General features: G+C 44.4%; 1 protein-coding gene across 1 annotated transcript in view; it reads right to left on the reverse strand.

Annotated features, from left to right (window-relative positions):
* Positions 1 to 23,274, reverse strand: part of ITPR1 (inositol 1,4,5-trisphosphate receptor type 1) — a 267,869-nt gene that overhangs the window by 133,194 nt on the left and 111,401 nt on the right. The window contains exons 21-32 of the mRNA XM_044451697.1: positions 22,652 to 22,793; positions 21,569 to 21,722; positions 19,485 to 19,672; positions 18,439 to 18,574; positions 16,864 to 16,918; positions 15,338 to 15,503; positions 15,080 to 15,250; positions 5,049 to 5,114; positions 3,892 to 4,029; positions 2,107 to 2,232; positions 920 to 1,120; positions 17 to 268 (exon numbers count right to left, since the gene is read on the reverse strand). Coding sequence (XP_044307632.1) covers positions 17 to 268; positions 920 to 1,120; positions 2,107 to 2,232; positions 3,892 to 4,029; positions 5,049 to 5,114; positions 15,080 to 15,250; positions 15,338 to 15,503; positions 16,864 to 16,918; positions 18,439 to 18,574; positions 19,485 to 19,672; positions 21,569 to 21,722; positions 22,652 to 22,793 — 1,795 coding nt within the window. The remainder of the gene's footprint in view (positions 1 to 16; positions 269 to 919; positions 1,121 to 2,106; positions 2,233 to 3,891; positions 4,030 to 5,048; positions 5,115 to 15,079; positions 15,251 to 15,337; positions 15,504 to 16,863; positions 16,919 to 18,438; positions 18,575 to 19,484; positions 19,673 to 21,568; positions 21,723 to 22,651; positions 22,794 to 23,274) is intronic.

Raw genomic sequence — 23,274 nt, forward strand, 5'->3', positions numbered from 1 at the left:
TGAAATAGATTCTCACCTCTGGTATGCAATCTTCATGGGTTACAACCCTAACAATGTCATCCAAAGGGAGGAGAGAGTTGCACTTGATTTCTGTGTAGACATTTTTGCCCTCAGTGCAAACAGCCAGAAGTTCTACTAAATGGATATGATACATCAGAGCACTGTTTTCATCCATCCTGTCCCTTTCAGATCGCATCATCTGCACTAATGTTTGGAAAGACGCTCTATCATTGTAGAACACAAGGACATCTTCCCCTGCATTGACCAGCTGCCAAGAGAATAGACACATGAGTCCACCAAAGAACAGAGAGAGGAAAACTGCAGGCGTGCGGGGGGGGGGGGGGGGGGGGAGAGACTGGCTTGATCGCGGGCATGCTTGTAGTGGGGAGGAGGCAGCTGCAAGCAGAGGGTTACAAGAATGGTAGCTGCGTTGGGAGGGATGACATATGAGTTGAGATTGAGGGAACTGGGTCTTTTCAGCCTGGAGAAGACTCTGAGGGGATCTTTCAGCAACTTATAGGTATGTCAGGGGATGTCATGTGGAGGAGTGACCTGTTCTTCCCTGCACTGGAGGGCAGGATGCATTCCAATGGGGCAAAGCTCAAGGAACCAGGCTTCAGGTTGGATGTTGAGAAGTACTTCCTGATGGTTAAGACCCCTAGGATATGGGATGGGCTTCCAAGGGAGGTGCTTGAGGACCAATCAGTGAGGGTGTTCAAGGATAGGCTGGATATGTGCATTGTAGGCATGTCATGAGCAGAGCCAGCTGGAGCTGGGAGTCAGACTAGATGGCCCAGGAGGCCCCTTCTGACTCACTTTTTTCTATGGTTTCTGTCAAGCGATCAGTTTCTCTTTGCATGAATTTCCTTAAGATTGACTTTATACCTGCAAACATGTAATGTATATGTAGCTTTCTCACCTCAGCCATGACCATGTCCTGACACTTTTTTATGAACTTTCCTTCCGCCTTCACAATTGTCTGTAGGAATTTAATGTACTGGACATTCCTGCCATGTGTTTCGATGCAGTGCACAAAGTGCTGAACCACTCTCTCATTAATCTCACTGCAAAGCTGGAAATTATTCATGAAAATATGCTGCATTGTCACTGCCTCCAGGATCTGTAGAAGAGTCAGCAAGAGGAAAAAAAGAGTGTGTCAATGTAAGAAAAGCCTTGGTATAACATAGATTTCAGCACAGTAAAGTTAGTGTTGGTGAACTAAGTTCTTATACATGAGCTGACTGACAGTGGGTTTGGTCAGGGATATGGCACTTCAAATAGCCTTTCCTTTATATCTTTAAGTTTCTTGGACATTTAAATGCCCACAATAAGCCTACACTAAGCAAAATGGAAACCATCAGCAACCCTTCCTAGTGCTTGACCACTCCCAGGTGAACAGTAAAACTAGGAAATTTAGCAAGCTGGACACCATATATAGCAGATGAGCTACATATGGTTGGAAGAGCATAAGTTTTTCAGGCCTGCTCTGTATGCTGCAATGTATCTCATTCCTTCCATCTTATTATGGACTTGCAACCAAGAAGTTGCAACCAATGGGGTTGTACCAAAGCTGTCCAAGCAGCTTTCCCACACTCTCATCCTTAAGTCTAGTCCCCAAAAGCTTTTCCTGACGGTCAAGAAATGTTTGAGATGTGCTGCAGAAGAGGAGGTGAAAATTGGAAACACTGGATGGAACAGCTTACCCAAGTAGAAGTAGCCCTCAGAAAAGGGATTTTGGAGGGTGCCAAGGGTTGCATTAAAAAAGATATGGTAGGAAAGCCCCATTCAAGGGTTGACTTCCTATGCATCTCCAGATACAACCCCAAAATTTTGCACAAGAAAAAGGTAAGACTTGTTAGTTACAAGTCACACACATAGCACACAGGAAGCCATAGATGTCATCCACGGTATCTCCAGTCTGTAAAAAGTTCTGCCTGAAACCCTGTAGAGCTGCTGCTAATCAGTGTCAGCAATACTGTTTTAGATGGTCTGACTCAACGCAGGCCAGCTTCCTGTTTATGCTCCTAAGTCTGGGGCAAAGAGTAAGACAGCCTCTTCCATCTTGCTCTAAAAAGAGAAGTGCTATTTCCTTAAACAACCTCTTACCCCAGGATTGAGAAACAGATTTATGTGCTTGTGAAGTAAAGCCTGGTTCTGTTGGTTGCCAGCACAAAAGTTCTGTAGAAACTCATGGGCAAGTTTCATGATCTCCTGCATCCTTGTATCTTCAGCCTGTTAAGTACAATACACAAAAATTCCCCAAAAGATCAAGAATGAATGAATTAAAGCTTCAGAATGAAGAAAGTCAAATTTCCTTACATGGGGTATAAGCAAATGCCTATTTTGGTACTGTACACCTAAACTTTTCAAACTAAACATTTTTTCAAGGCTCTCTATTGTTTAAATGATCACATTATAAACTGTGATGCAACACAATAACTTCCTTTCTAAGCCCCTTTTGAAGGTGGCACATTTTGTAAATGTCAGGAAACATCAGCACAGATCACTTTACTGACGACATATTATTTGATGAATTGCATCTTTTGAAATGATGGCAAACAAAGTCTACCATGATGATCCAAAGTCTACAAATGATTCAATTCTGAACCAGTCGTGTGTTCATCAATGAAGCGTGATCCTCTTTAGCCAGCTATCAGTATAGGGAAGTAAGCATAATTGATAACATCCACAGACCTTGTAACTAAAACTTTTTAAATTGATTTAAAACATTTCTTCTTTTTCTTCTTCAAGTTGTTATATTGACCTGTTTAATATGTCATTTAAAATTCGAACTGTAAACTTTTAATGATGTTTTACTATATTTTAATACAATGTATCTTTTCTTTAATGTGCTTTGTGAACTGTCCAGGCTGCTCCAGCTGTTGGGCAGTATAGAAATAAATAAATTTTAAAAATCACTACTGGGCTCCACACAATTTACCTAGACAATGTGTGTGTGCGCATATATATATGTATAATGAAGAGTACAATCCTATGGCTCCTGGGCTATTGTCCCAGAGAACAAAGGATTGTTCAGACCCTCTATTCTGCATTCTGACCTTGGAAGGTCTGACCCTCCTTCCCTGCCCCTTTACAGTCAATGAAAAAAGACCAGCTACCCTCCAAGTTCAGAAAGGCAACTTCAGGAGAGGAGGAAAAGGCATGTTACATCAGGCATGGGTTCCTCTATTTAACTGCCAATTTGTCTCGTAATTGGATTGATAATTCTGAAAATGAGGTAACACTTTGCTTCTCTTATTGTCTCCTTCAAAGACCTGTCTGTTGCTGTGATTATGGGTACTTTCAAAATGAAGGTACCTAGAGCTACCAATTAAAAGGCAAACTACAGCTTTTCCATCTTATTCTCCTTCACAGATCTTTTCTAGTATGAAAAAAGATAGTAGTAGTAGTGGAAAAACATGGGGGCATTATAAATGAAAGACATAATATTTGGGCCCCTCCTTGAATGACACAGTGCAATCGTACTATAAAATCTTTATGAGGGAATATGTTTAGAAAATAATTATTTGAGTCACATAGCTTTGTTTTGCCTTTCTGTAATTGGTGGAAGCAGGAAAAAATATTGATTTATGAAGGATCTCTATGTCAACAATTCAGAGCTGATGATCTGGACAACTTGTAAACATCTGTTTCCACATGACCAAGAAGTCAACAAATGGACAAGGTATAATCCTGAGTTTTTAGTTTGCTCAACTCTGCAATTGAGAAAGTTTTGCTAACAATTAATGTACAAAGCCATTTCAGTTAACATCTAACAAATACATTATTTTGTAAGATATTAATATTTAATAGCAGCGTTTTTGATGCTTCTAAGGATAGTGTATGATGTTAGTGGAAGATTGTAAAGTAATAGATGCATGCAAACCTCACTTTCTCATATGGGATTTGTAAAAGCTCCAGTACCACGGTGTGAGCTCCCATATTTCGGAGCAACCTCTGCTGCTGTTTTCGGCTCTTCCTGACCAAGATACTCTCTTGGACACAAAGTTTGCTAAGTCGAAGCAAAATCTGCAAAAACACATGCCTTTTAGAACCTCATGATATGCTGATGCTCTTCCAAATTGTCCGGGGAAAAAGTCTGGGAAAAGTCTCTTGAACAGAACAGTTCACAGAACACCACCAAACAAAGAGTGAAATAGACATAAATACAAAAATACATACACCATGTTGTATGCAACAACACACAGCAAACACATCAAAACTGGGTGTATTGCACCATGCAGGAATGGAAATTGTCATGGGGCACAGTATCTCAGCTTTAATTTTCAAGCTCTTGAGGATGTAATGCAGATGTGCAATTTCACCTCTTTTCATGAGCTTTGCAGGAATTCCAGTGGGCAAGGACAGGATCTTTACTGCCCTGTACAACCCTGCTACCTTCCTCCTTGCCATCTTCTTATAACTAGCAGAAGCAGAATGTATTAGACAAAGTGGTTTAATTTGCCTAATTTTTAACTGTTCATAGAATCCATTTTTTCTTACTGCAGAATTACTGTTGGGGGTCAGGGAGGGGCAAAATACACATCATCCTGAGTATAACCCTGGAATTATAATATCAGGGCTGATTTTATCCAAGGAATTTATGTCAATTTTTCATAGGTTTCTTTCTGATAGAAAGCCTGTTTAGATTTAAAGTTTGCAAACCACAAAGTTAATGCAAATATTATGTAGATCATTAAATTTTATATGCAGTACTGCACTAAGATTTTAAAAATCTAGTTAAACCCAATTATCATCTGTATTATTGTTTAGCAAGTTTATATCCCATCTATTCAATCAGTGGTTCTGCCCTGGGAACCTCTCTCCAGAGGCTGTGATCTGACAACCCCTTTAGGTGTGCAAAGACTCCAGACTGTCAACAGGGCTCTGTGCACTCAGTGGTACCCTATTCCCTTCTATCAAGCAAGGAATGGTCCCTGAATGTTCAGACAGGGAATGCTCCCTGCTATGCATTCAGAACTTTCCTCAATTCATAGAAAGAAGACGATGACAAGGGAAATGGGCATTTGGGGAAGGAGGAATCTTACCTCTTTTACCACCCTGTAATTATAGCTACTAGTGCTTTCAGGTTTCCGGGATTTGCTGTGGCCTTCCTAGGGGACAAGCAAGATTGATTAATTGATTACATTTCCTTTCCTAAATTCTAGAGGTCATTAGTACATGTGTTTAGCAGCTATTTCTCACCAGCATTCTAAAACTCCCATGGAATATTGCAAGCTTTGTTTCCTTCACCAGTCTTCACATTTATAATAAAAATTTCAGAGTGATATTTCATGAGACCTCTCTTCACAAAATATCAAGCCATTTCCTATTGGTTTTTACAGAAGGCATAGATCTACATCTTGCTTTCCCTTCCTTTACTACTGTTATTGCAGAACAAAAATATCTGTAGCAATTAAAAATGCTAGTTGCATGAACATTTTAGGCAGATCAGTGCTGTAACGGATTACATGGTCACACATAAATGGTATTATTTCTTCACTATGTTACCAGTCTTTTATCCTAGACTTCAATCTAGTAGAGATTACAACAGGAGAGGTGGTTGAGTCCTAAATTGAAGGAGGCAAGAATAACACAATGAATGGAACTAAAAAGTGAGAAAGGGTTCCACCTGTTTTAAAATTACTATACTATTGCATCTTTTAAAAAAACTTAAATTGCATAGTCTCTAACTATAGAAGAAAAAACACTCTACAAAAGAGGAAATAATGAAAGGAAAGGAGTGTGCAGAAAAAAATGGGGAAAGAGGAAAAGGGAAAGCAAAGCGATCGGATTACTGCTTTAAATTAATTATATAACATTTTAATATTTATATCATGTTTAGTTTGGAGTGGGCAACATATGGCACATGTAAGCTCCCCCCTCCAGCCTCAAGTACTACCTCCACTGCACCTGAATTCGAGGCAGCAGCAACAAAACAATTCGTAGCTTGCCACCAATTCAGTGGCAAACGGCAGTGGTTTGAAAAGGCAAAAATGAGCTTTAAAACAAGGTGCTTGCCTTGGTTTAAAATTAAATCTGGTGTTTTCAGTCTACTATTGTGGGTGGTTGCCAAAAATTTGCAAAACAACAACCCATCAATTGTTTGCCACTCCTACCACAATTTCAGGTGTGCGTGGCAGGGTAGAAATTGTCCCCCATGTTGCTCACCCCTGATTTATGGGTTCCCCTCTTTCTTTATTCAACCTATACATTTATTTATTAATTTTTATATTTTTAACCCACATTGGTTATATCCAATAACCCACATTCTCTGGGCCATGTATGATACATTAAAAACATAAAATACAAACAACAACAACAAAATGAATAAAAACCCGTCACAATTACCCATCAGAAATGCAAGGAGATTGTGATGAATGATAATCAAATCATTAAATCAAGTTTTTCCGGCTCAGCTGAGATATCTGGATTTGTTTGTCCCAGCCTCCAAGCCTCTTTACATTCCCGATGGATGATGGTGATATGGAAAGTATGTTTCCCCCTCAATTTCTCCCCAAACAGCAAGTGCTATTTTCCTCTTGATCAGTATCACAGAATTAGTTTCCTGTGTCCATAAATAAAGACCAAAAACATTTAGGATACAAATGTTTCCCCACAGGTCTGCTGCCAGATGGCCTAATAAAAGATGTGATCCATCTCATTGCTCATGGTTTCAAATTTCAATGGGAAAAGACTGGTGCTGAAAGCAATAAATTATATCCTCAGACTGAACTCTGCTCTGAGTCTAATTTGTCTATCGTTCTACATGTTCATACTCTAGAGTCCCCAATTCTAGTCTGAATTACCTTATTATTTAGAAAATGGAAGCTATGGGAAATATTTCTTCATATTTAGTCCAGATGGAAAGCCAATTGCAACATTCAGTGGTCATATAGGACCTTTTCATGAACAACCAGAATTCATTCCATGGCCAAGCTTTGGAAGGAAACTTCCATCAAAGTTTGGAAGCTAAAAAGGGCAACATTGCCAACCTGTGGGTTCCACGTACTAGATATACATCTAATATAACACATTCAGGCTTAACAGTGAGCAAGCTTAATGTCACATTTAAAAATCTACAGAGTCCCAACTAGAACATATGAACACATGTTCACCTGTTTGTGATTGTGTTGAGGCAGGGGATTGGTTAAGACCACACAGAATAGAAAGACATGGTCAAATAGGCTGGGACAAAATTATGGAGGAGAGGCAAATATCTTAGTTGCAGAGCCAAACCTTATTCAAACTTTTCAGTAGACACTACTGAAAACATTCCAATTACATACATTAGCATTTGGCTGACATGAACAACAGATGCTTCACAAACAAAAATGCAGAAAAATACAGCTTAAGCCCTATGGAACCTAAACTCTTGAGGAAATGACATCTCTCCAGGGATACAGCATACTGTTGGGTGGGGAGGAAAAAAAGAACTGCAATTCATTTTCCATTTGGATTAAATATGAACTAGAGAAGAATTTAGAGATTTGAAATTTTGTAATGCTAAATTCTAGAATTAAGGATTTCATAAAACTTATGCTGTCTATTTAGGAGCATTTTGGATTGTACATAAAAGATTTAATAGTGCTCATTTCTATGTCAGCCAAATGATAACACGAATGCAATTGTTCTGTTTCCCCAAAAATGTCTGTTGAAAAGGCTACATGTCTCTGCAGCTACCTGTACACTGCATAGTTGCTCTTCAGAAGCCCGAGAGAAAGGGGTAAAGAGTTGGAAAAAGTACAGAGAAGGGCAATAAAAATGCTCGAGGGGCTGGAGCAGCTCCCCTATGAACAGCAGCTATGACAAAGGCAGGTTGCTTACCTGTAACTGTTGTTCTTCGAGTGGTCATCCATGCATTCACACATTAATGGGGCTTGACACGCAGTGTAGGCCTCATCCAGTGGAAACTTCCAGAGCCGGTCGCCATGGAGTGGGCGGGAGCAGGGACCACCCTGCACTCTGAGTGGTACATAGGCGGCAGCTCCCACCCATTCCCTCAGTGCCTGAAGACTGTGCTGCCCCAGGCATGCGAGGGATCCGAGCATCATGTATGGAGCGGCGATAGCGCCCTGCCCTGGCCCGTATGGGGCGGAAACTGACGATAGCCAGCAGGGTGGAGGGCAGGTTGTGTGACTGCATGGATGACCACTCAAAGAATGACAGTTACAGGTAAGCAACCTGCCTTTCTTCTTCGTGGTCTCCATGCAAATCACACACCAATGGGGCAATTAGCAAGCTGGCCCCTCAGGAGGAGGGAGGCTATCGTCACCGCAGTATAGAAGAGAGGACAGCCCTTCCAAAAGTGCAGTCCTGTCTGGCATGGACGTCTAGCCGGTAGTGGCGCACGAAGGTCGATGGTGTGGACCATGTTGCTGCCCTGCAGATTTCCTGAAGGGGAATGCCAGCCAGTAGAGCAGTGGATGTGGCCTGGGCGCGCATGGAGTGTGCACGTGGCTGTCCAGTCATTGGGATCTTGGCCATCTCATAGGCGAGGGTGATGGAGTTGGAGACTCATTTGGATAGTCTCTGGCTGGAGACAGCCTCCCCGGCTTTGGGGCCCTCACAGCTAACGAAGAGTAACTCTGAGCAGCGGATGGTCTGTCCTGGACCTGTAGTAGGCGAGGGCCCTCCTGACATCTAGTAGATGCAGGGTGGCCTCAATGGGGGTGGACGGGTTGGGGAAGAAGGCAGGCAGGATGATGTCCTGGTTCAGGTGGAACGAAAATGTCACCTTTGGGACGAAGCTTAAGTCTGGACAAAGTACGACTTGTCCCTATGGAACGTCGTGAAGGGAGCGTCGATCTGAAGGGCTGCTAGCTCGCTGGCATGTCGGGCTGATGTGATGGCCACCAGGAAGGCAGTCTTCCAGGACAGGAGCCTAAGGTCCGTTGTGGCTATTGGTTTGAGGGGCCTCTTTGTGAGGGCCTGCAGGACTACAGAGAGGCTCCACGAGGGGGAGTGGGGCTGGGTTGGTGGGGCAAGGTTGCAGAGGCCCCTGAGGAAGTGGTGTGCCAGGGGGTGGGCAAATACAGAGGACCCTTGTATGGGGGGGGAGTGGAAGTGGGAGATGGCCGCTAGGTGAACCCTAATGGAGGAGGGGGAGAGATCTGCTCTGAAGCAGGATCGCAGGTACTCCAGGAAGTGTTCCACGGAGGCTAGGGTGGGGTCAAGGCCCTGTGCTGTAGTGGAAGCCAAGAAGGTTTTCCACTTAGCCTCGTAGGAGCGCCATGTGGAGGGTTTGAGGGCAGCCAATAGCACAGTGGCGACAGCCTGAGGTAGGGAGCCGTAAGGTTCTGTCAGGGGGGTATTTTCCAGGCCGTTAGGCACAGGGTCCTGAGGTCGGGGTGCAGGACCCTGCCCTGGTCCTGGGAGAGGAGACTGGACCTGAAGGGCAGGTGGTAGAAGGTGTGGCCTGACAGGCCAAGGAGGAGAGGGAACCAAGGTTGTCTCGGACACCTGGGGGTAATCAGGATGCAGCTGGTTCCCTCCCTCTGGATTTTGGCCACTACTTTGGTGACCAGGGGAAAGGCGTAGAAGAGGTCCCCTTCCCATATGTGTAGGAACGCATCCCCCAGGGATGCCCTGCTGTGTCCTGCTCAGGAGCAGAACAGCCTGCACTTCGCGTTGTTCGGGGTAGCAAAGAGGTCAATTATGGGCTGACCCCCTTTGGTGCACAGGGAGAGGAAGGTGGCTGTCTCCAGCTCCCACTCTTGGGGGGGGGGGAGGTTGCACGACTGAGGGAGTCGGCTAGGGTGTTTACGCGCCCTGAGACATGCACTGCGGTGATGCCCTTCTGGGTGCACCAGTGCCAGATGTCTGAGGCCAAGGTCACAAGACGGGCGGAATGGGTCCTTCGTTCATGTAGTGCATGATGGTGGTGTTGTCTGTGGCAACCTGAACGTGATGTCCTGACAGGATGTTCTGGAAGGATGCCAGAGCTTTCTGGACTGCCAGCATCTCCAGAGCGTTGATGTGGAGACAGGCCTCCCTCTGGTCCCAGTGGCCTAGAGTGCGCATGTCTGCGCAGTGAGCACTCCGGCTGGTGTTGGAGGCGTTGGTGGTGACGGTCACGGAGGGCTTGGGGGGGGGGGAGGAAGGGGATGTCCATGGTAAGATTGTCCACGGTGCACCACCATGGTAGGGACTCCCTGACCTCCTGGGGGGGTGGGTCAGGTGGACTGTGTGAGGGGTCTTTGTCCCACGCAAAGGCTCTCACGAACCACAGCTGAAGAGGTCTCATGTGAAGTCTTGCCAGCTGAAACACCGCGACCGTGGTGGCCATGAGGCCCAGCAGCTTTTGGATGGTGCGGACAGTGGAGAGAGGTGCGGCCCTGATGGCAGCGGCCAGAGTGGTGATGGCCTCTGCCCTTGGCTGTGGAAGAAAAGCTTTGGTGAGGGTGGCGTCCAGGTGAGCCCCTGTGAAGAGTATAGACTGTGTAGGGGAGAGAACAGATTTGTTGTGGTTTATAAGGAGCCCCAGGTCCTGAAGTAGGCGTGTCAGGGACACACCGTGCAGTAGATCCTCCCTGGAGGGGGCCACGAGGAGCCAGTCATCCAGGTAGGGAAAAACCTGAATCCCCTGGAGCCTGAGGTGGGCACAAGCGACCGCCACGCATTTGGTGAATACACGTGGGGCCGTGGCTAACCCAAAGGGCAGGACGCAGAACTGAAAAGCCTGCTGGCCGATTTGGAAGTGCAGAAAATGTCTGAACTCAGGGTGGATCACAATATGGAAGTAAGGGTCCTTGAGATCTATGGAGGCAAACCAGTCTCCTTGGTTAAGGAGAGGGAGAATGCCCTGCAGTGTGACCATCCTGAACTTCTTAGGGGTGATGAATTTGTTCACCCTCCTTAAGTCCAGTATGGGCCTCGGAGTCCCATCTCACTTGGGTACTGTGAAGTACCTAGAGTAGAATCCCCTGTGGTCAGAGGGGGAAACCTGTTCAATTGCCCCCATGTCCAGCATGGCTTGTACTTACGCCCATAGGGCAGGCGATGGGGTCGTGGTCCTGATGTGGCTGAGGGGCGGGAGGGAGTCGAATTCAATTCTGTACCCCGACCTGATGATGGAGAAGACCCAGGAATCCGAGGTGATGCCCTCCCATGCGGGGAGGAAACGCACCAGGTGGTCTGTGAAGCAGATGTTGGGAGGTGGAGTAGCAGATGAAGTAGTGGAGGGGCTGCCTGGGCTAGGGCATCATATCCTGCGCCTGTTGTCCTGGCGCTTCTGCTGGGGTCTCTGGTGGGGTTGGAAGTCCCACCTTTTGTTAGCAGGTGGCGCTCTGGAGCGCATGGGGCGGTCTGGACCAGAATGGCGTCTGGGACCGGCTGCATTCCCTGCCAACTCCTCAGTGTCGGGCCCTGGCTGAAGCCCACGCGCTTTCCAGTGGTGCACGCTTTGTACAGAGAGTTCATACTCTCGTCAGTTTTAGTACTGAAGAGGCCTTCGCCATCGAAGGGCAGGTCTTCAAAGCAGGCTTGGGTTTCAGCGGGGAGAGAGGCAGAACGCCACCAGGCATGGTGGCGTATAGCCACTGCCCCCATCATGGCCTTGCTGTCACAGTCGACATGATATTGAGCTGCCTCCAGCTGGAACCTGGAAAGGTCCTCAGCCTCAGTGTGCATGAGGCGGACGGGCTCACGCAGGTGCTCAGGGAGCTGGCCCACAGTAGCTCCCAGCTTTTCCCATAGGAAAAGTTGGTATCTGGCCATAGTGGCCTCATAGTTGGATATTCTGAATCCAAATGCAGCTTAGATCTTTTTGGACATCGCATCCAAGCAGTGCCCCTCTCTGTCCACTGGGGTGGGCTGGTCCCTTTGCGGAGTACCCTGTATGGCCTCCACAATGACCGAGTTGGGCCTAGGGTGGCGAAGTAGGCAGGGGAAGGGCTTGACCATAACTTTAAACCTGGATTCAGCCCTGCGTGAGGTGGCCAAAGGGCCAGACGGGGCCTTTCAGGACTGCTGTGCTGTGCGCAGCAGGGCAGGCATGACCCGGATGGACACTGAGGTGTTGTCCCCAGAGGCAAATGCATCATAGCACGGGTCTGCCTCAGGCTCAGGGGGCTGGCAGGTTTGGAAGTTTAAGCCCTAGGCCATGCGGAGCACCGTATCAGAGAAACTACTCCTCTTGGCAGGTGAAAAGGAGAGATCCTGGTCCCAGGCTTGCCCCCCAGGGGAGTGGGTTGGGGTTGCAGGGGAGTGGGGGCAGTAATCCAATCCGCGAGAGCCCTGCTTCCTGCTGGTGTGATCTAAGCGCCATGCGGTCCTGGAGCGCTCCTGCTGGCTGCCTCTGCCTCGGCCTTGCACAGGCCTCCTGGGCGCTGGCAGTGAGGCGGGAGAACATTCGCGCCGGCGCCGCTCTCTTGAGAGTGGAGTCGCTAGAGGAAGAGAGGCTCCGTGCACGTTGCACTCTCGTAAGCCTCTTCCTTGAGGCCTGGGCCTAGGCCTGGCGTGGGAAGCGTGGGCCTCTGATAAAGCCGAGTCAAAATCGGCTGGGCAGGGCCTCCCCGTTGCCAGAGAGCTGAAGATCGTAGAGCTGGAGAGCAGGGAGGCCTCTAGCTGCTGTGCCGATCCCCCTCCGTTCCAGTGGGGGGGCACGCGATGATCCTGCCGGCTCTGTTGCACGTTCTCTGCACCTGTGGGCGCCGCTGGGGACCAGCATTACCCCGGGGGTGGGGGGAAGACGCTCTGTCAGCAGTTTCCATTGTGGTCATGGCAGCCATGCCCCGTGCGGGGGCGGCCAGAGGCATGGGCAGCGTTGCTGGGATGGCGGAGCCCGGCTTCTCTAGTGCCAGATCAGTGGGGGTTGTGCCCCAGTGTGCTCCCGAGGCCAGGGAGACCGCGCGATCCCGGGCTGGCTCCAATGCCACGGGAAGTGGCTCCTTTGCAGCGCAGCGCTTTCTTTTCTTTGCCGGCGCCACAGCGTTGGAAGGGCCTTCCCCAGGCGACGCTGCCCTCCTCCTTGCCCTGGTGGGCTTAGAGGAATCTTCCCCAGTGGGGTTATCTACTCCCAGGGTAAAGGATGTGAGGTCACGCCACCATAAGGCCTGTTTCAGCCATCTGTTCTTAAAGGCCTGGCAGTGGATGCAAGTCTCCACGATATGCCCCTCGCTGAGGCAGAGGAGGCACTTAGGGTGCCCATCGTTGGCAGGCATCCCAGCTACGCAGGAGGTGCAGCAGTGTGGAGCTGAAATGGCCATGCGGTCCTTGGAGGGCAATCGCATGTGGGCGATTCAAGGAAGAGAGAGAAAACTGGAGATTGAGAAAGGCAAGAGAAAGAGGGGAGAGAAGTGGCAGCCTTCTCTCCACACAGTTAAAGGAGAAGAGTTGTGTGTGTGTGTGTGTGTGTGTGTGTGTGTGTCTATTATACTCCCTTATAATAGAAGGGAGAAAGAGAAAGAAAAAAAATGGCGAACCAGTTAAGCTGGAGAGGTCCAACCCAGAGAGTGAAGCCCAGTGCGGTTGAAAAGGAACTGAGGGAATGGGTGGGAGCTGCCGCCTATGTACCACTCAGAGTGCAGGGCGGTCCCTGCTCCCGCCCACTCCATGGCGACCAGCTCTGGAAGTTTCCACCGGATGAGGCCTACACTGTGTGTCAAGCCCCATTGGTGTGTGATTTGCATGCAGACCACGAAGAAGAACTGGGACTGTTCAAATTAGGAAACAAGTTAGTAAAGGAAAACATGATAGGAGAGTTTAAAATAATGCACGATGTGGAGGAAATAGAGACGGGCACATTCAAACCTGGGCTCATCCCATGAAGCTGACTGATGGGATGTTTAGGACAGATAAAAGGAAGTACTTCTTCACACAGTATATAGTTAAATTATGGAAGTTGCTGCCATGGGAAGTTGTGATGGCCACCAATCTAGATGGCTTTAAAAAACAATTGGACAGATTCATGGGGGAGGAGGCTGTCAGTGACCACTAGCCTTGCTGGCTATGGAATACCTCCATTACCAGAGGTGGAGTGCCTGCATACCCTAGTTGCTGAGGAGCTTGAGCAGGAGGTCTTGTATCCATCCCACTTGAAGGATCCTGTGGGCAGCTGGTTTGCACCATGTGTATGGAGTGTTGGGCTAGATGGACCTTTAGCATGGCTTTTCTTAAGTACTAAAAAAAGAAAGATCTTCTGCCTTTCATTCCTTCTTCATCACTAGCCAGTTGTGGAAAAGGAAGAGTCAATGGGTAGACCATGGGTGAAAAAGAGGAGGGTGTTTGGGAACTTGCTGACTAAAAGGATGGGCTCAGAAATCAAACTGGACTAAACTGTAAGTAAGCCATGATATTACCTATTATCTGTAGGGAGAGAGCAATAGCTCTGGTTATAAGAAGTCCTACTATTTCGTTCAAGACTTTGAAAGTTTCCCTCAGCACCAAAGCCCTATCTCCACCAAACTAACCTATTGAACATTTTCTACTAAAAGAAGGGTGGGGGGAACATTACTCTAAAAGAGTAAACATACATACAAAAAACATACAGACACAAAATACCTTATTGGAGAGTACATGGGATTACACCAATGTCAGCCAGGCAATGTCAGCCAATGTCAGCCATGATCACATTGTACTGGTACTTAACAACCCTGACTGCTCTTTAGAAGGCCAGATACTGAAGATGAAACTCAAATACTTTGGCCACCTAATGAGAAGGAAGGACTCCCTGGAGAAGAGCCTAATGCTGAGAACAGTAGATATAGCAAAAGAAGAAGGGGACGGCAGAGAATGAGGTGGCTGGATGGAGTCACTGAAGCAGCTGGTGTGAGCTTAAGTGGACTCCGGGAATGGTGGAGGACAGGAAGGCCTAGAAGAATGTTGTCCATGGGGTTGCGATGGGTCGGACACGACTTCGTGACTAACAACAACAAACATTTTTAATGTGCTTTAATGGTCAATGTGCTTCTCATTAATTATCTCAGGAAAGTTTACAAAATCTATAAACTGTGTTCAACTATAATTTAATTCTATTACCAACAGGAAAATGGGAGATCTGAAGTGGTGAAAAAGTAGCTTGCCCAAGGCTGCCACCACGTTACAGGACCTATATAACAAAGACAAACACTCTTTTTACCTCCTTTTTCTTATGTTCATTCTCTCCAGTTGTTACATCCATTGTTTCATCAGGCCCCTGGCCTTTGTACACCCAGAGTTCTGATTTTTCCACAATTGATCTCAGCTGATCCAAATCTTGTTTTATCTGCTTGTAGTTGTCAACATCTTGGCTGGTAACAAGTAGTTGAACCTTACATGAATTGCAATCCATTAGTTGCGTAACGTACTTGCACTATATGCATTCAAAGTGCAGAGAATTCATCACAGTTACATTTACCTGCTTAAAGGCCTGAAGGACTTCTTGCCTCTGACTAAAGTGTCTGAAGAGTAGCTGAAGGGCCCCAGATACCAGTGGAGGGTAATCGTGCATTGTTAAATGGAGCAACACTCTAAGAAAGGTTCTGCCACCATGATCATCCAAATCTAGAGGTGTATTCTCTTCACTGAAAACACAAAAGAAAGTAAAATTAGAACAAAATGAAAAACTGATGTATACCCTCCCTGTTTACCACCACCCAGGCAACTCTGTTACCACACCTGGTGCTGGAAGAGAAACCAGAGATCACCGCTTATTGCAACTGACTGTAAAACTCTACTGTTAGACAGTTCGGGGGAAAAGGGAAAGGACAACCTTTTCGTATTGACTGCATCAGTCCTCCACATATCTAATACCCCCATGTCCTGAATATCTAATACCCCCATGTCCCCATGTCCAGTACTGCTAATCAACCCCCTCCACATTTTTCCATTTGAATGCCAGTTTCATATTGAAGACTTCTTAGCTTCATTCTAGACAAACCTTTAGAGCTAGCCCTTAAAGCAGCTACTGACCCTTCATCCAAACGTTTTCCCATAGCTAGTATCTTGACTCTGTAAGAACCATAATTTCCTAGAGATCAAATGAGGCTTATATCACTCTTTGTTGTGCCACTCTAGCAATGTGGTTACGAAGAATTTAAAATAGGATTAATATGTCAGCAAATACTGGCAAGCCTCTCTTACAGAATTCTTTCACCATTCTGTGAATTCTACCCACACTAGCCATATCTGAAAGAGAATCACAAAGTCAGGAAGGACCTTAGAGATCATCTAGTCGAACAACCTGTTCAACACAGGCATTCCATGGCATGGTGTAGTTACTGCATTTCTGACAGAAGGCCATCCAACCTCTGCTTAAATGCCTCCATGAAAAGAGATCCCACCACCACCTTAACCAATCCCGCTGCTGAACAGCACTCACTCTTCGGAAACTTCTCAGTGTTTGGCCAAAATCTGCTTTCCTGAACTTTCTATCAGCTGATTCTAGCTCTGACCTCCAGAGCAACAGAGAACAAGTCCATGTCATCTTCTGCATGACAGCTTTTCATATATTTGGAGAAAATTATCATTTTCCCTTAATCTTCTCTTCTCTAGGCTAAATGTACCCAGCTCTTTTTGCTCCTCATAGGGCTTGGTTGCCAGACCCCAATGTACTTTTTCACTTCAACATTCTTCTTCTGCTGAATGATTACCCACTGCACAACCCTCCTCCAGTCTGATACATGAGATGCTACCTGAGCACTAGAATAAGCATTTTTCACCCCCTCCAATCCCCTTCATCCAGAGATCCCCTTAAGAGACAGAAAATAACTTCTTTTCACATTTCCATGCTTCTTAAACTAGCAAATATGTACAAGCAAATGTGTATATGAATGATTAGTACAAGTGACTTGATCCCCTGAAGAACTGCGAACTGCAGCAATCCAGAAGCTGTTTCATATATAGTCCTGAACAGAAGAATACAAGGTGCCATAGTTTACTTTCCTGCCTCCAAATATCCCCTCAGCTTGTTCTTCAATATGTTCAAAGTCAAGGGCTCCTGGAAAGGAAAACACATACATTACCCTGTTCTATGAGAGGCTGCAAAACAGCTTAAATCAATGAATAATAAAAAAACAAACTCTCTACCATTCTTTCTTTTTTAGAGACTGGAATAAGTGGATTATAAAAATCCTCAGCTGAAAAGGAAAGGCAATTCTCTCTGAAGGGAGAGCCATGCTCCATAATAGAAGAGCTCATTGTGTAATCCGAATGAATAACACAAATTGTCAGTGATGCAAAGTTAATCCAGTTTGTATAAATTTCAGTTGCAAGGGCAACCAAAAGAAGAGGGCAGAAGACAATACCCCCACTGCTCTGCTTTTTTAAAAAGAGCAGATTAATTTTTAAGAACAATTTTGCAGTTTTCCAGAGCAGCACAGGATAAGCAAAGAATTAATGGTTTCTCCATCTCTGCTCTTTGTGTAATATCTGACAGTCTCTCTCCCATGGTGAGATCCTGTCAATTCCAGGCATGTGTGGATCTCATTTGGTCCTCACACAGAAAAATGCAAACAAAGGATGAATGACTAATTTAGACATCCTTTGTTTTCCCTAAAATAGTAAAGTTAATTAAGCTGCTCAGTGTAGGATACAATAAAAATGAGGGGCACAGAACTACCCCAATATAAATATAGACACTGAGAGGCATAGAACTATTTCAACCATCTAAAATATGTATTTAAACTTAAAATGCCTTAGGAAATTTAAGTTTTAATTTTAAATACAAAACCAAAAAATGCAATATCAGTGCCATACAGTGCCATCTGCAGGGTGGTTTTCCAAGTCTGGCCATTACCAACAACAAAGTACTCTCACTTATAGATGAGTATTATATATTTCATATAGATACAGAAAAGGGCCTCCCCTGATTATCATAGTGCAAAGACAGGCTGCTACCTGGTACCAAAACCATTTCAGGTTTTAAAGATAACAGGTTGTAGACAACTCACTATCCCTTCTAGTTCTCCAACCTCCTGCATGGTCAAAAACACTAGGCCAAGAGACTGTATTCTAGTATTTATGGTGGTAGTGATATATTAAAACAGCCCTATCATTGTCATAACAGGCATTAAATACCCAGGAGAAGCGTTCCCGAGTTTCTAACACTAGCACTAGGGTATGCCAGCAGAATGGTACACCGTAACCTGTCTCTTGAGCCAAGAGATGCTCAAGGTGGAGATGCTCAAACATAACTGTTGATCAGTCATGTCTCTTCCTTCCTTTTTTCCCCTTCTTTCTAGGTAGTTAGCTCCAAAAATCTTTGAATTCTTGCTTGCTAATGTTCCTCAAAGAATTTTCACATCACATCTGAGTAAATATTAATGTGAGAGTAATAGCCTAACAAATTATGACAATTTTGTATCTTGCTCCAAAGAATTGTCCTGACAGATATTGGAATAGATGTTATCTTCTTTGCTATCCAAAAAATCCAAGAACTTGTTAAAAAGGTGATAATATACAATGTGCTCCTATTTATAGCTATTTAATGTGCATTGAGAAAAAAATGTAATAACTCACCTGGTACATTGGGCATTTCTGGACTATTATTTCCTGTTGGTGAATCTGGTGTCTGTGCATTGCTTTCATCAAACTCTCGTTTAAATATACACAGGAGGCATGAAATTCTGTAATCCAATCTCACATTCAAAATAAACTTATAATTCCAAGGTTTTTTTTAAGGAAAGAAAGGAGATAGAAAATTAATTACTTTTATAGCACGGCTTTTATTACCTGTTTAGTTTGTATAAAAAGATGCATGTTTTAGAAAACAGAGATCTTACATTCAACCAGTTTAAAACAGACAGCATTCAAAATCGAAAAAGTATATTCTACATTTAGTTAAAACCCCAAAAAAAGACCTTCTGGTGTTCATATATCTCACACACACACTGCACATGTACACATGTTCAGAGGAACTGACACCACTTGTCCCAAACTTATTCTGAAACCTTATACCACCAAGGAAGTAAATGCTACATGATGCAGAAGTCCCACATTTTCAGTTGGGATCTATACATTTTGGCTACATCTTCATAAATGTGTACATCCTACTAGAACCAACAGGGAGCTGCCTTATGCCAGTTCAGATAATTGGTCTACATAACCCAGTACTGGTCCTTTTGTGGCCAGTGACTCTTCAGGATCACAGGCACCTGTGGTAGCTGATCCTCCAAACAGGAAATGCCAAGAGAAAGATCCTGAGACCGTCTGCACTGTAGTTCCCTTCCAATTTCTCATATTGCTTCTACAACTTATGTCTCCACAGATGCCTTTGGGCTATATACTTTGAGCAGAAGTGAAGCTACTGCAGTTCTGTCATAGGAACAACCTTCTGAGCACCTCCAGCATATTATTTTGCTCAAAATCTTCTGAACAGTGTTCTCATTTGTTATTAATCAATGAGCCATTACAAATGATCTTAGATTCAGTGAAAAGGTCTTTTTACACTGAATTCTGTTACAAAAAAATAACAATCATTGGGAGGAAAAACCAAAAATAATCAAGCATAACAATGCTGCACTGACAAGAGTATAATTTTCCAGGCCATGTCAGCTGATATATACCTGAAGGATTTCAATGATTTTCAGTTTCGTGTCCATTACCAAGATATCCTCTTTCTCAGGTTCAACTTGCTTCACGTTACCTTCCGGAGCAGCAGCCAGTGGCGTCATAGGCAAGAACCCACCACCCCTGAGTACAACTTGGGTCATCAGCTCTCCAACTCCATGGATAGATCTCATCACATTGCTCCCTTTAGGAAGAAAGAGACAGATGAAGCCACGTTAAGATTATAGTCTTACACATGGGTCCTCAAACTACGGCCTGCGGATCTGGCCCGCCATGCCCATTTATCTGGTCTGCCATAGAGGATTTGGACTCGCTGTGCATGTGCACATGGCAAGGTGCTGGCTTGCTCGCAAGGAGATCGTTTTGGACTCACTCGGAGAAAAGGATCTCCTTGTGAGCAAGCCGGAACCTCACCATGTGCACGCCCAGAGGCGGCTTGCTCGCAAGGAGACTGCTTTCTCTGAGTCCAAAACGATCTCCTTGTGAGGAAGCTGGCGCCTCACCATGTGCACAGAGTCTAAAACAATCTCTGTACATGCGCACCCCTGCCCTGCCCCGAGCCCCCTGCCTGCACCGCCTTGGCAACCCACATCCATCACCGGCACCTTTCAACTGGCCCCCTGTTCAAAAAGTTTGAGGACCCCTGGTCTTGCAGAACCCTTTAGCAAGAGGAATGTTGCCTCTGCTTGTGACAGGATTATGTGATGTACTGCAGTAGAAAGAAATTTAATGAGTGCCTCTTCCTTTTCTAGAAGATACAACATGGCATTGACTAGTGCTCGATATGTCATCTGCACCAAGATTGTTTTCTACAGGGTGGCTTATTTTTCACAAATAATACAGAGAACCCATGGTTTAATGTAGGCCTAATATAGGTGTAATGTTTGTTCACCTTGTAGGTTGCTGTATCATCCAAACCTGGGAGACCTATTTCACCACAGGTTGCCATAACCAGCTACAGAGCTGCTCAGCAGGAGAGGCAAAAAGCCTCATTCTTTGAGACCTCACCAGTGCCTGTCTGTCCACTGATGCTGAAATAACATTCTGGAGGAACAGTTGCCTGCTTTTTTTGTTTTGTTTTGTTTTGTTTTGCTTTGCTTTGCTTTTCAGCCTCAGAAATGTGCAACTGGAGCATCATTATCATATACTTTTGCATTTTTGTTTTGGTTCTCTTTTGCTTTTACATCTGTTAATATTGCAGAGTTTGATGCACCCAAATCATTTTTGTGTTGGGTTTTTTTGGGTTGCTGTATCAATACAATCTTCTTGTTCAGTCAAATCAAAATGATAATCTTTATTTGCAGCTAGAAAAGACCATAGTAGATAATTAATACTCTAAATGGTTACGATTCCAGAATCTTGTTAAAATGTTTATGTATTCTAGAATCTAGAACCAACAATGTAGCAAAAACTTGGTGGCTTCTCTGGGACTTTGATATTATAACTGAAGCTGGTTCCATATTATTAACTGCAGCAGTGATGGGGGAAAATGAATGTTAACACTAGCAGAATATCCATATAAGAGAGCAAGCCTGTGGGTTTCTGAAAGATATAAATCCCAAATTTTACATATTTATGTATCTATTTATTGCTTTATAAAGCTCTCTCAGTGGTTGCAACAATTAATCAAATACAAAAGATACAATAAAACACAGTATGAAATTCTAGTATGCAAATTTAAAATAGCTACAAAAATATACAAAAATACAACACAGTTTAACATCTAAACGATTTCACTTAAAAACAAGACCTAATTAAAACCAGATGCAGATCATGGGGTCTAGGCTAGGAGAGATATTCCATCAGGTATTACGGTACGAAGTCATGTAGGGCTTTATAGGTTAAAACCAGCACCCTTGAAGTGTATGGACAGCCAATAGGCCAGAATTGGTATTATATGTTCAGCCCTTCTGGTCCCAGTTATTAATCTGGCTGCCACTTTTAGCGCAAGTTGCAGCTTCTGAATAGTCTTTAAGAAAAGTCCCACATAAACCGTATTTCTATAATCTAATCTGAGAGATTAACAAAGCATGGATTACTAAAACAAGTCACTCTGGACTTTATTCTTTGCCATTATTACCTTTACTTTCTTCTCCTTTGGCTACTTTAGTGATTGGAAAGATAGTAGCAACATGTACACAGTCCAAAATAGCTAAGAGGATTTTTGTTAGTCTTAGAAGGTCACAGAAGTTGTAGAAGCCAAAATATATCAAGTTTCGGGCTAGGTTTACCACCTGTATTTTGAAAAAGGGGAAAGGGGGATTCATTTGTTGAATAGTTTCTTACAATCTCTTATGTTCTCTATCTAATTCACAAAATGACATCTGAAGCAGTCTTGTAAAATTTACACATATTTAGCCTACACAAGGATATCAACCCTATTCATAAAGCCCCTGTACTACAGGGACACAGAACCAGTGTGATGTAGAGAATATATAAAAGACTCAATCTTCAAGTCACCCATGCAGCCTGGGAGGCCTGTGCTCAGACCAGTAACTAATTTCCAACCCAAATCCATTTCCTGGACAAGTGGAAGAATAAAAAGATTAACTCCATTAATGCCTCCACAACCTTCATAGAAGAAAGGCAAAATACAGTGCAGTTTATCTTTCACTTCTCAAAATGTACAACACAAGGGTACTGACACTATTGCTGTATTGCTCTGCTGTAACCAAGGTGTCACAATAGCCTTCTCAGTAATTTAATATGCATTTTGCTATGTTTTATTGCATATTAGGGAGGCTTTCTGGATAGTATTTGAGCAAAAGTGATTTCCTGCTACTGCTGTGTGTGGGCCACTCCCATGGCAAAAGAATTCTCTGTCTGGCAAAGACAACAGACAATACTGAAAAAATATTAAAAGCTGCTTTATATTAGGCAGACACTACTTCCTTCTAGTTGTCTGAACTGAGGGGCAGAAATACATCAGGCAGAATTCTTGCCTACTACCTGAAACTGGAAGCTTTTAACTGGAGATGCTAGGGGTTGAACCTGGGAATTTCTTCATACGGTGCAGGAACTCTGCCACTAAGCTATGGATGGGCCAACTGTATAGCTCGGTACAAGAATGGTTCATAGTCCAATCGAATGTGATTTAGAATAGCTTGTCAGATTTAGCATCTACTAGGTACCCCAAGATGCAGACTTATTCAAAAATATTTACCTCAAAGGTGAGTTTATTTTTTTCTTTATCAGAGAAAGGGAATCTTTGGCAGACAACATCTCTTAAATATTCCTCCACGAAGTCCATGGTTTGTGCAAATCTCTCCTTGATTTCATCTTTGGAAGTTCCACTGCTATCATAACTGAGATAAAAAAGAAAAAGAAAAGCCTCAGTTGGAAGATTTCAATAGAAAGCATTTCACTCTTTAATTCTCTTCAAGAGAATTATCTGGAAATATACAAAAAATATTCTCTGCTTTAGGCAACACTAGTCACTAGTTTTTATTTGTCTAGTTTGTATTGGTTTGCACAATAACATGCAGCAGCTGCTGTCAAAGTCAGCAACTACACATTTAGGTCTTCCTTTCTGATACATATGTATACATTCAGTTTTTCCGTTTCTTTGAGATAGCAGGGTCAGACTTTCCATCCAGAAAATGTCCTCACACATTATTTTCCACTAAAGCACAACTCCACCTGAACTCAACATCAAACCTCAGTCAAAACACAAAATTAGAAATCGGAAGGTTTCCTGCGATTCTGCCAGTTTATCTGTTCTAGCATGCTTAACAAAGGAGGTTCCCACAGCAAGTGCGCCTGCTTCCCAAAAGTCATGAAGTGCTC

The sequence above is a fragment of the Varanus komodoensis genome, unplaced genomic scaffold, assembly GCF_004798865.1.
Source record: "Varanus komodoensis strain SLA01 unplaced genomic scaffold, ASM479886v1 scaffold6_4, whole genome shotgun sequence".
NCBI classification, from domain to species: Eukaryota; Metazoa; Chordata; class Lepidosauria; order Squamata; family Varanidae; genus Varanus; species Varanus komodoensis.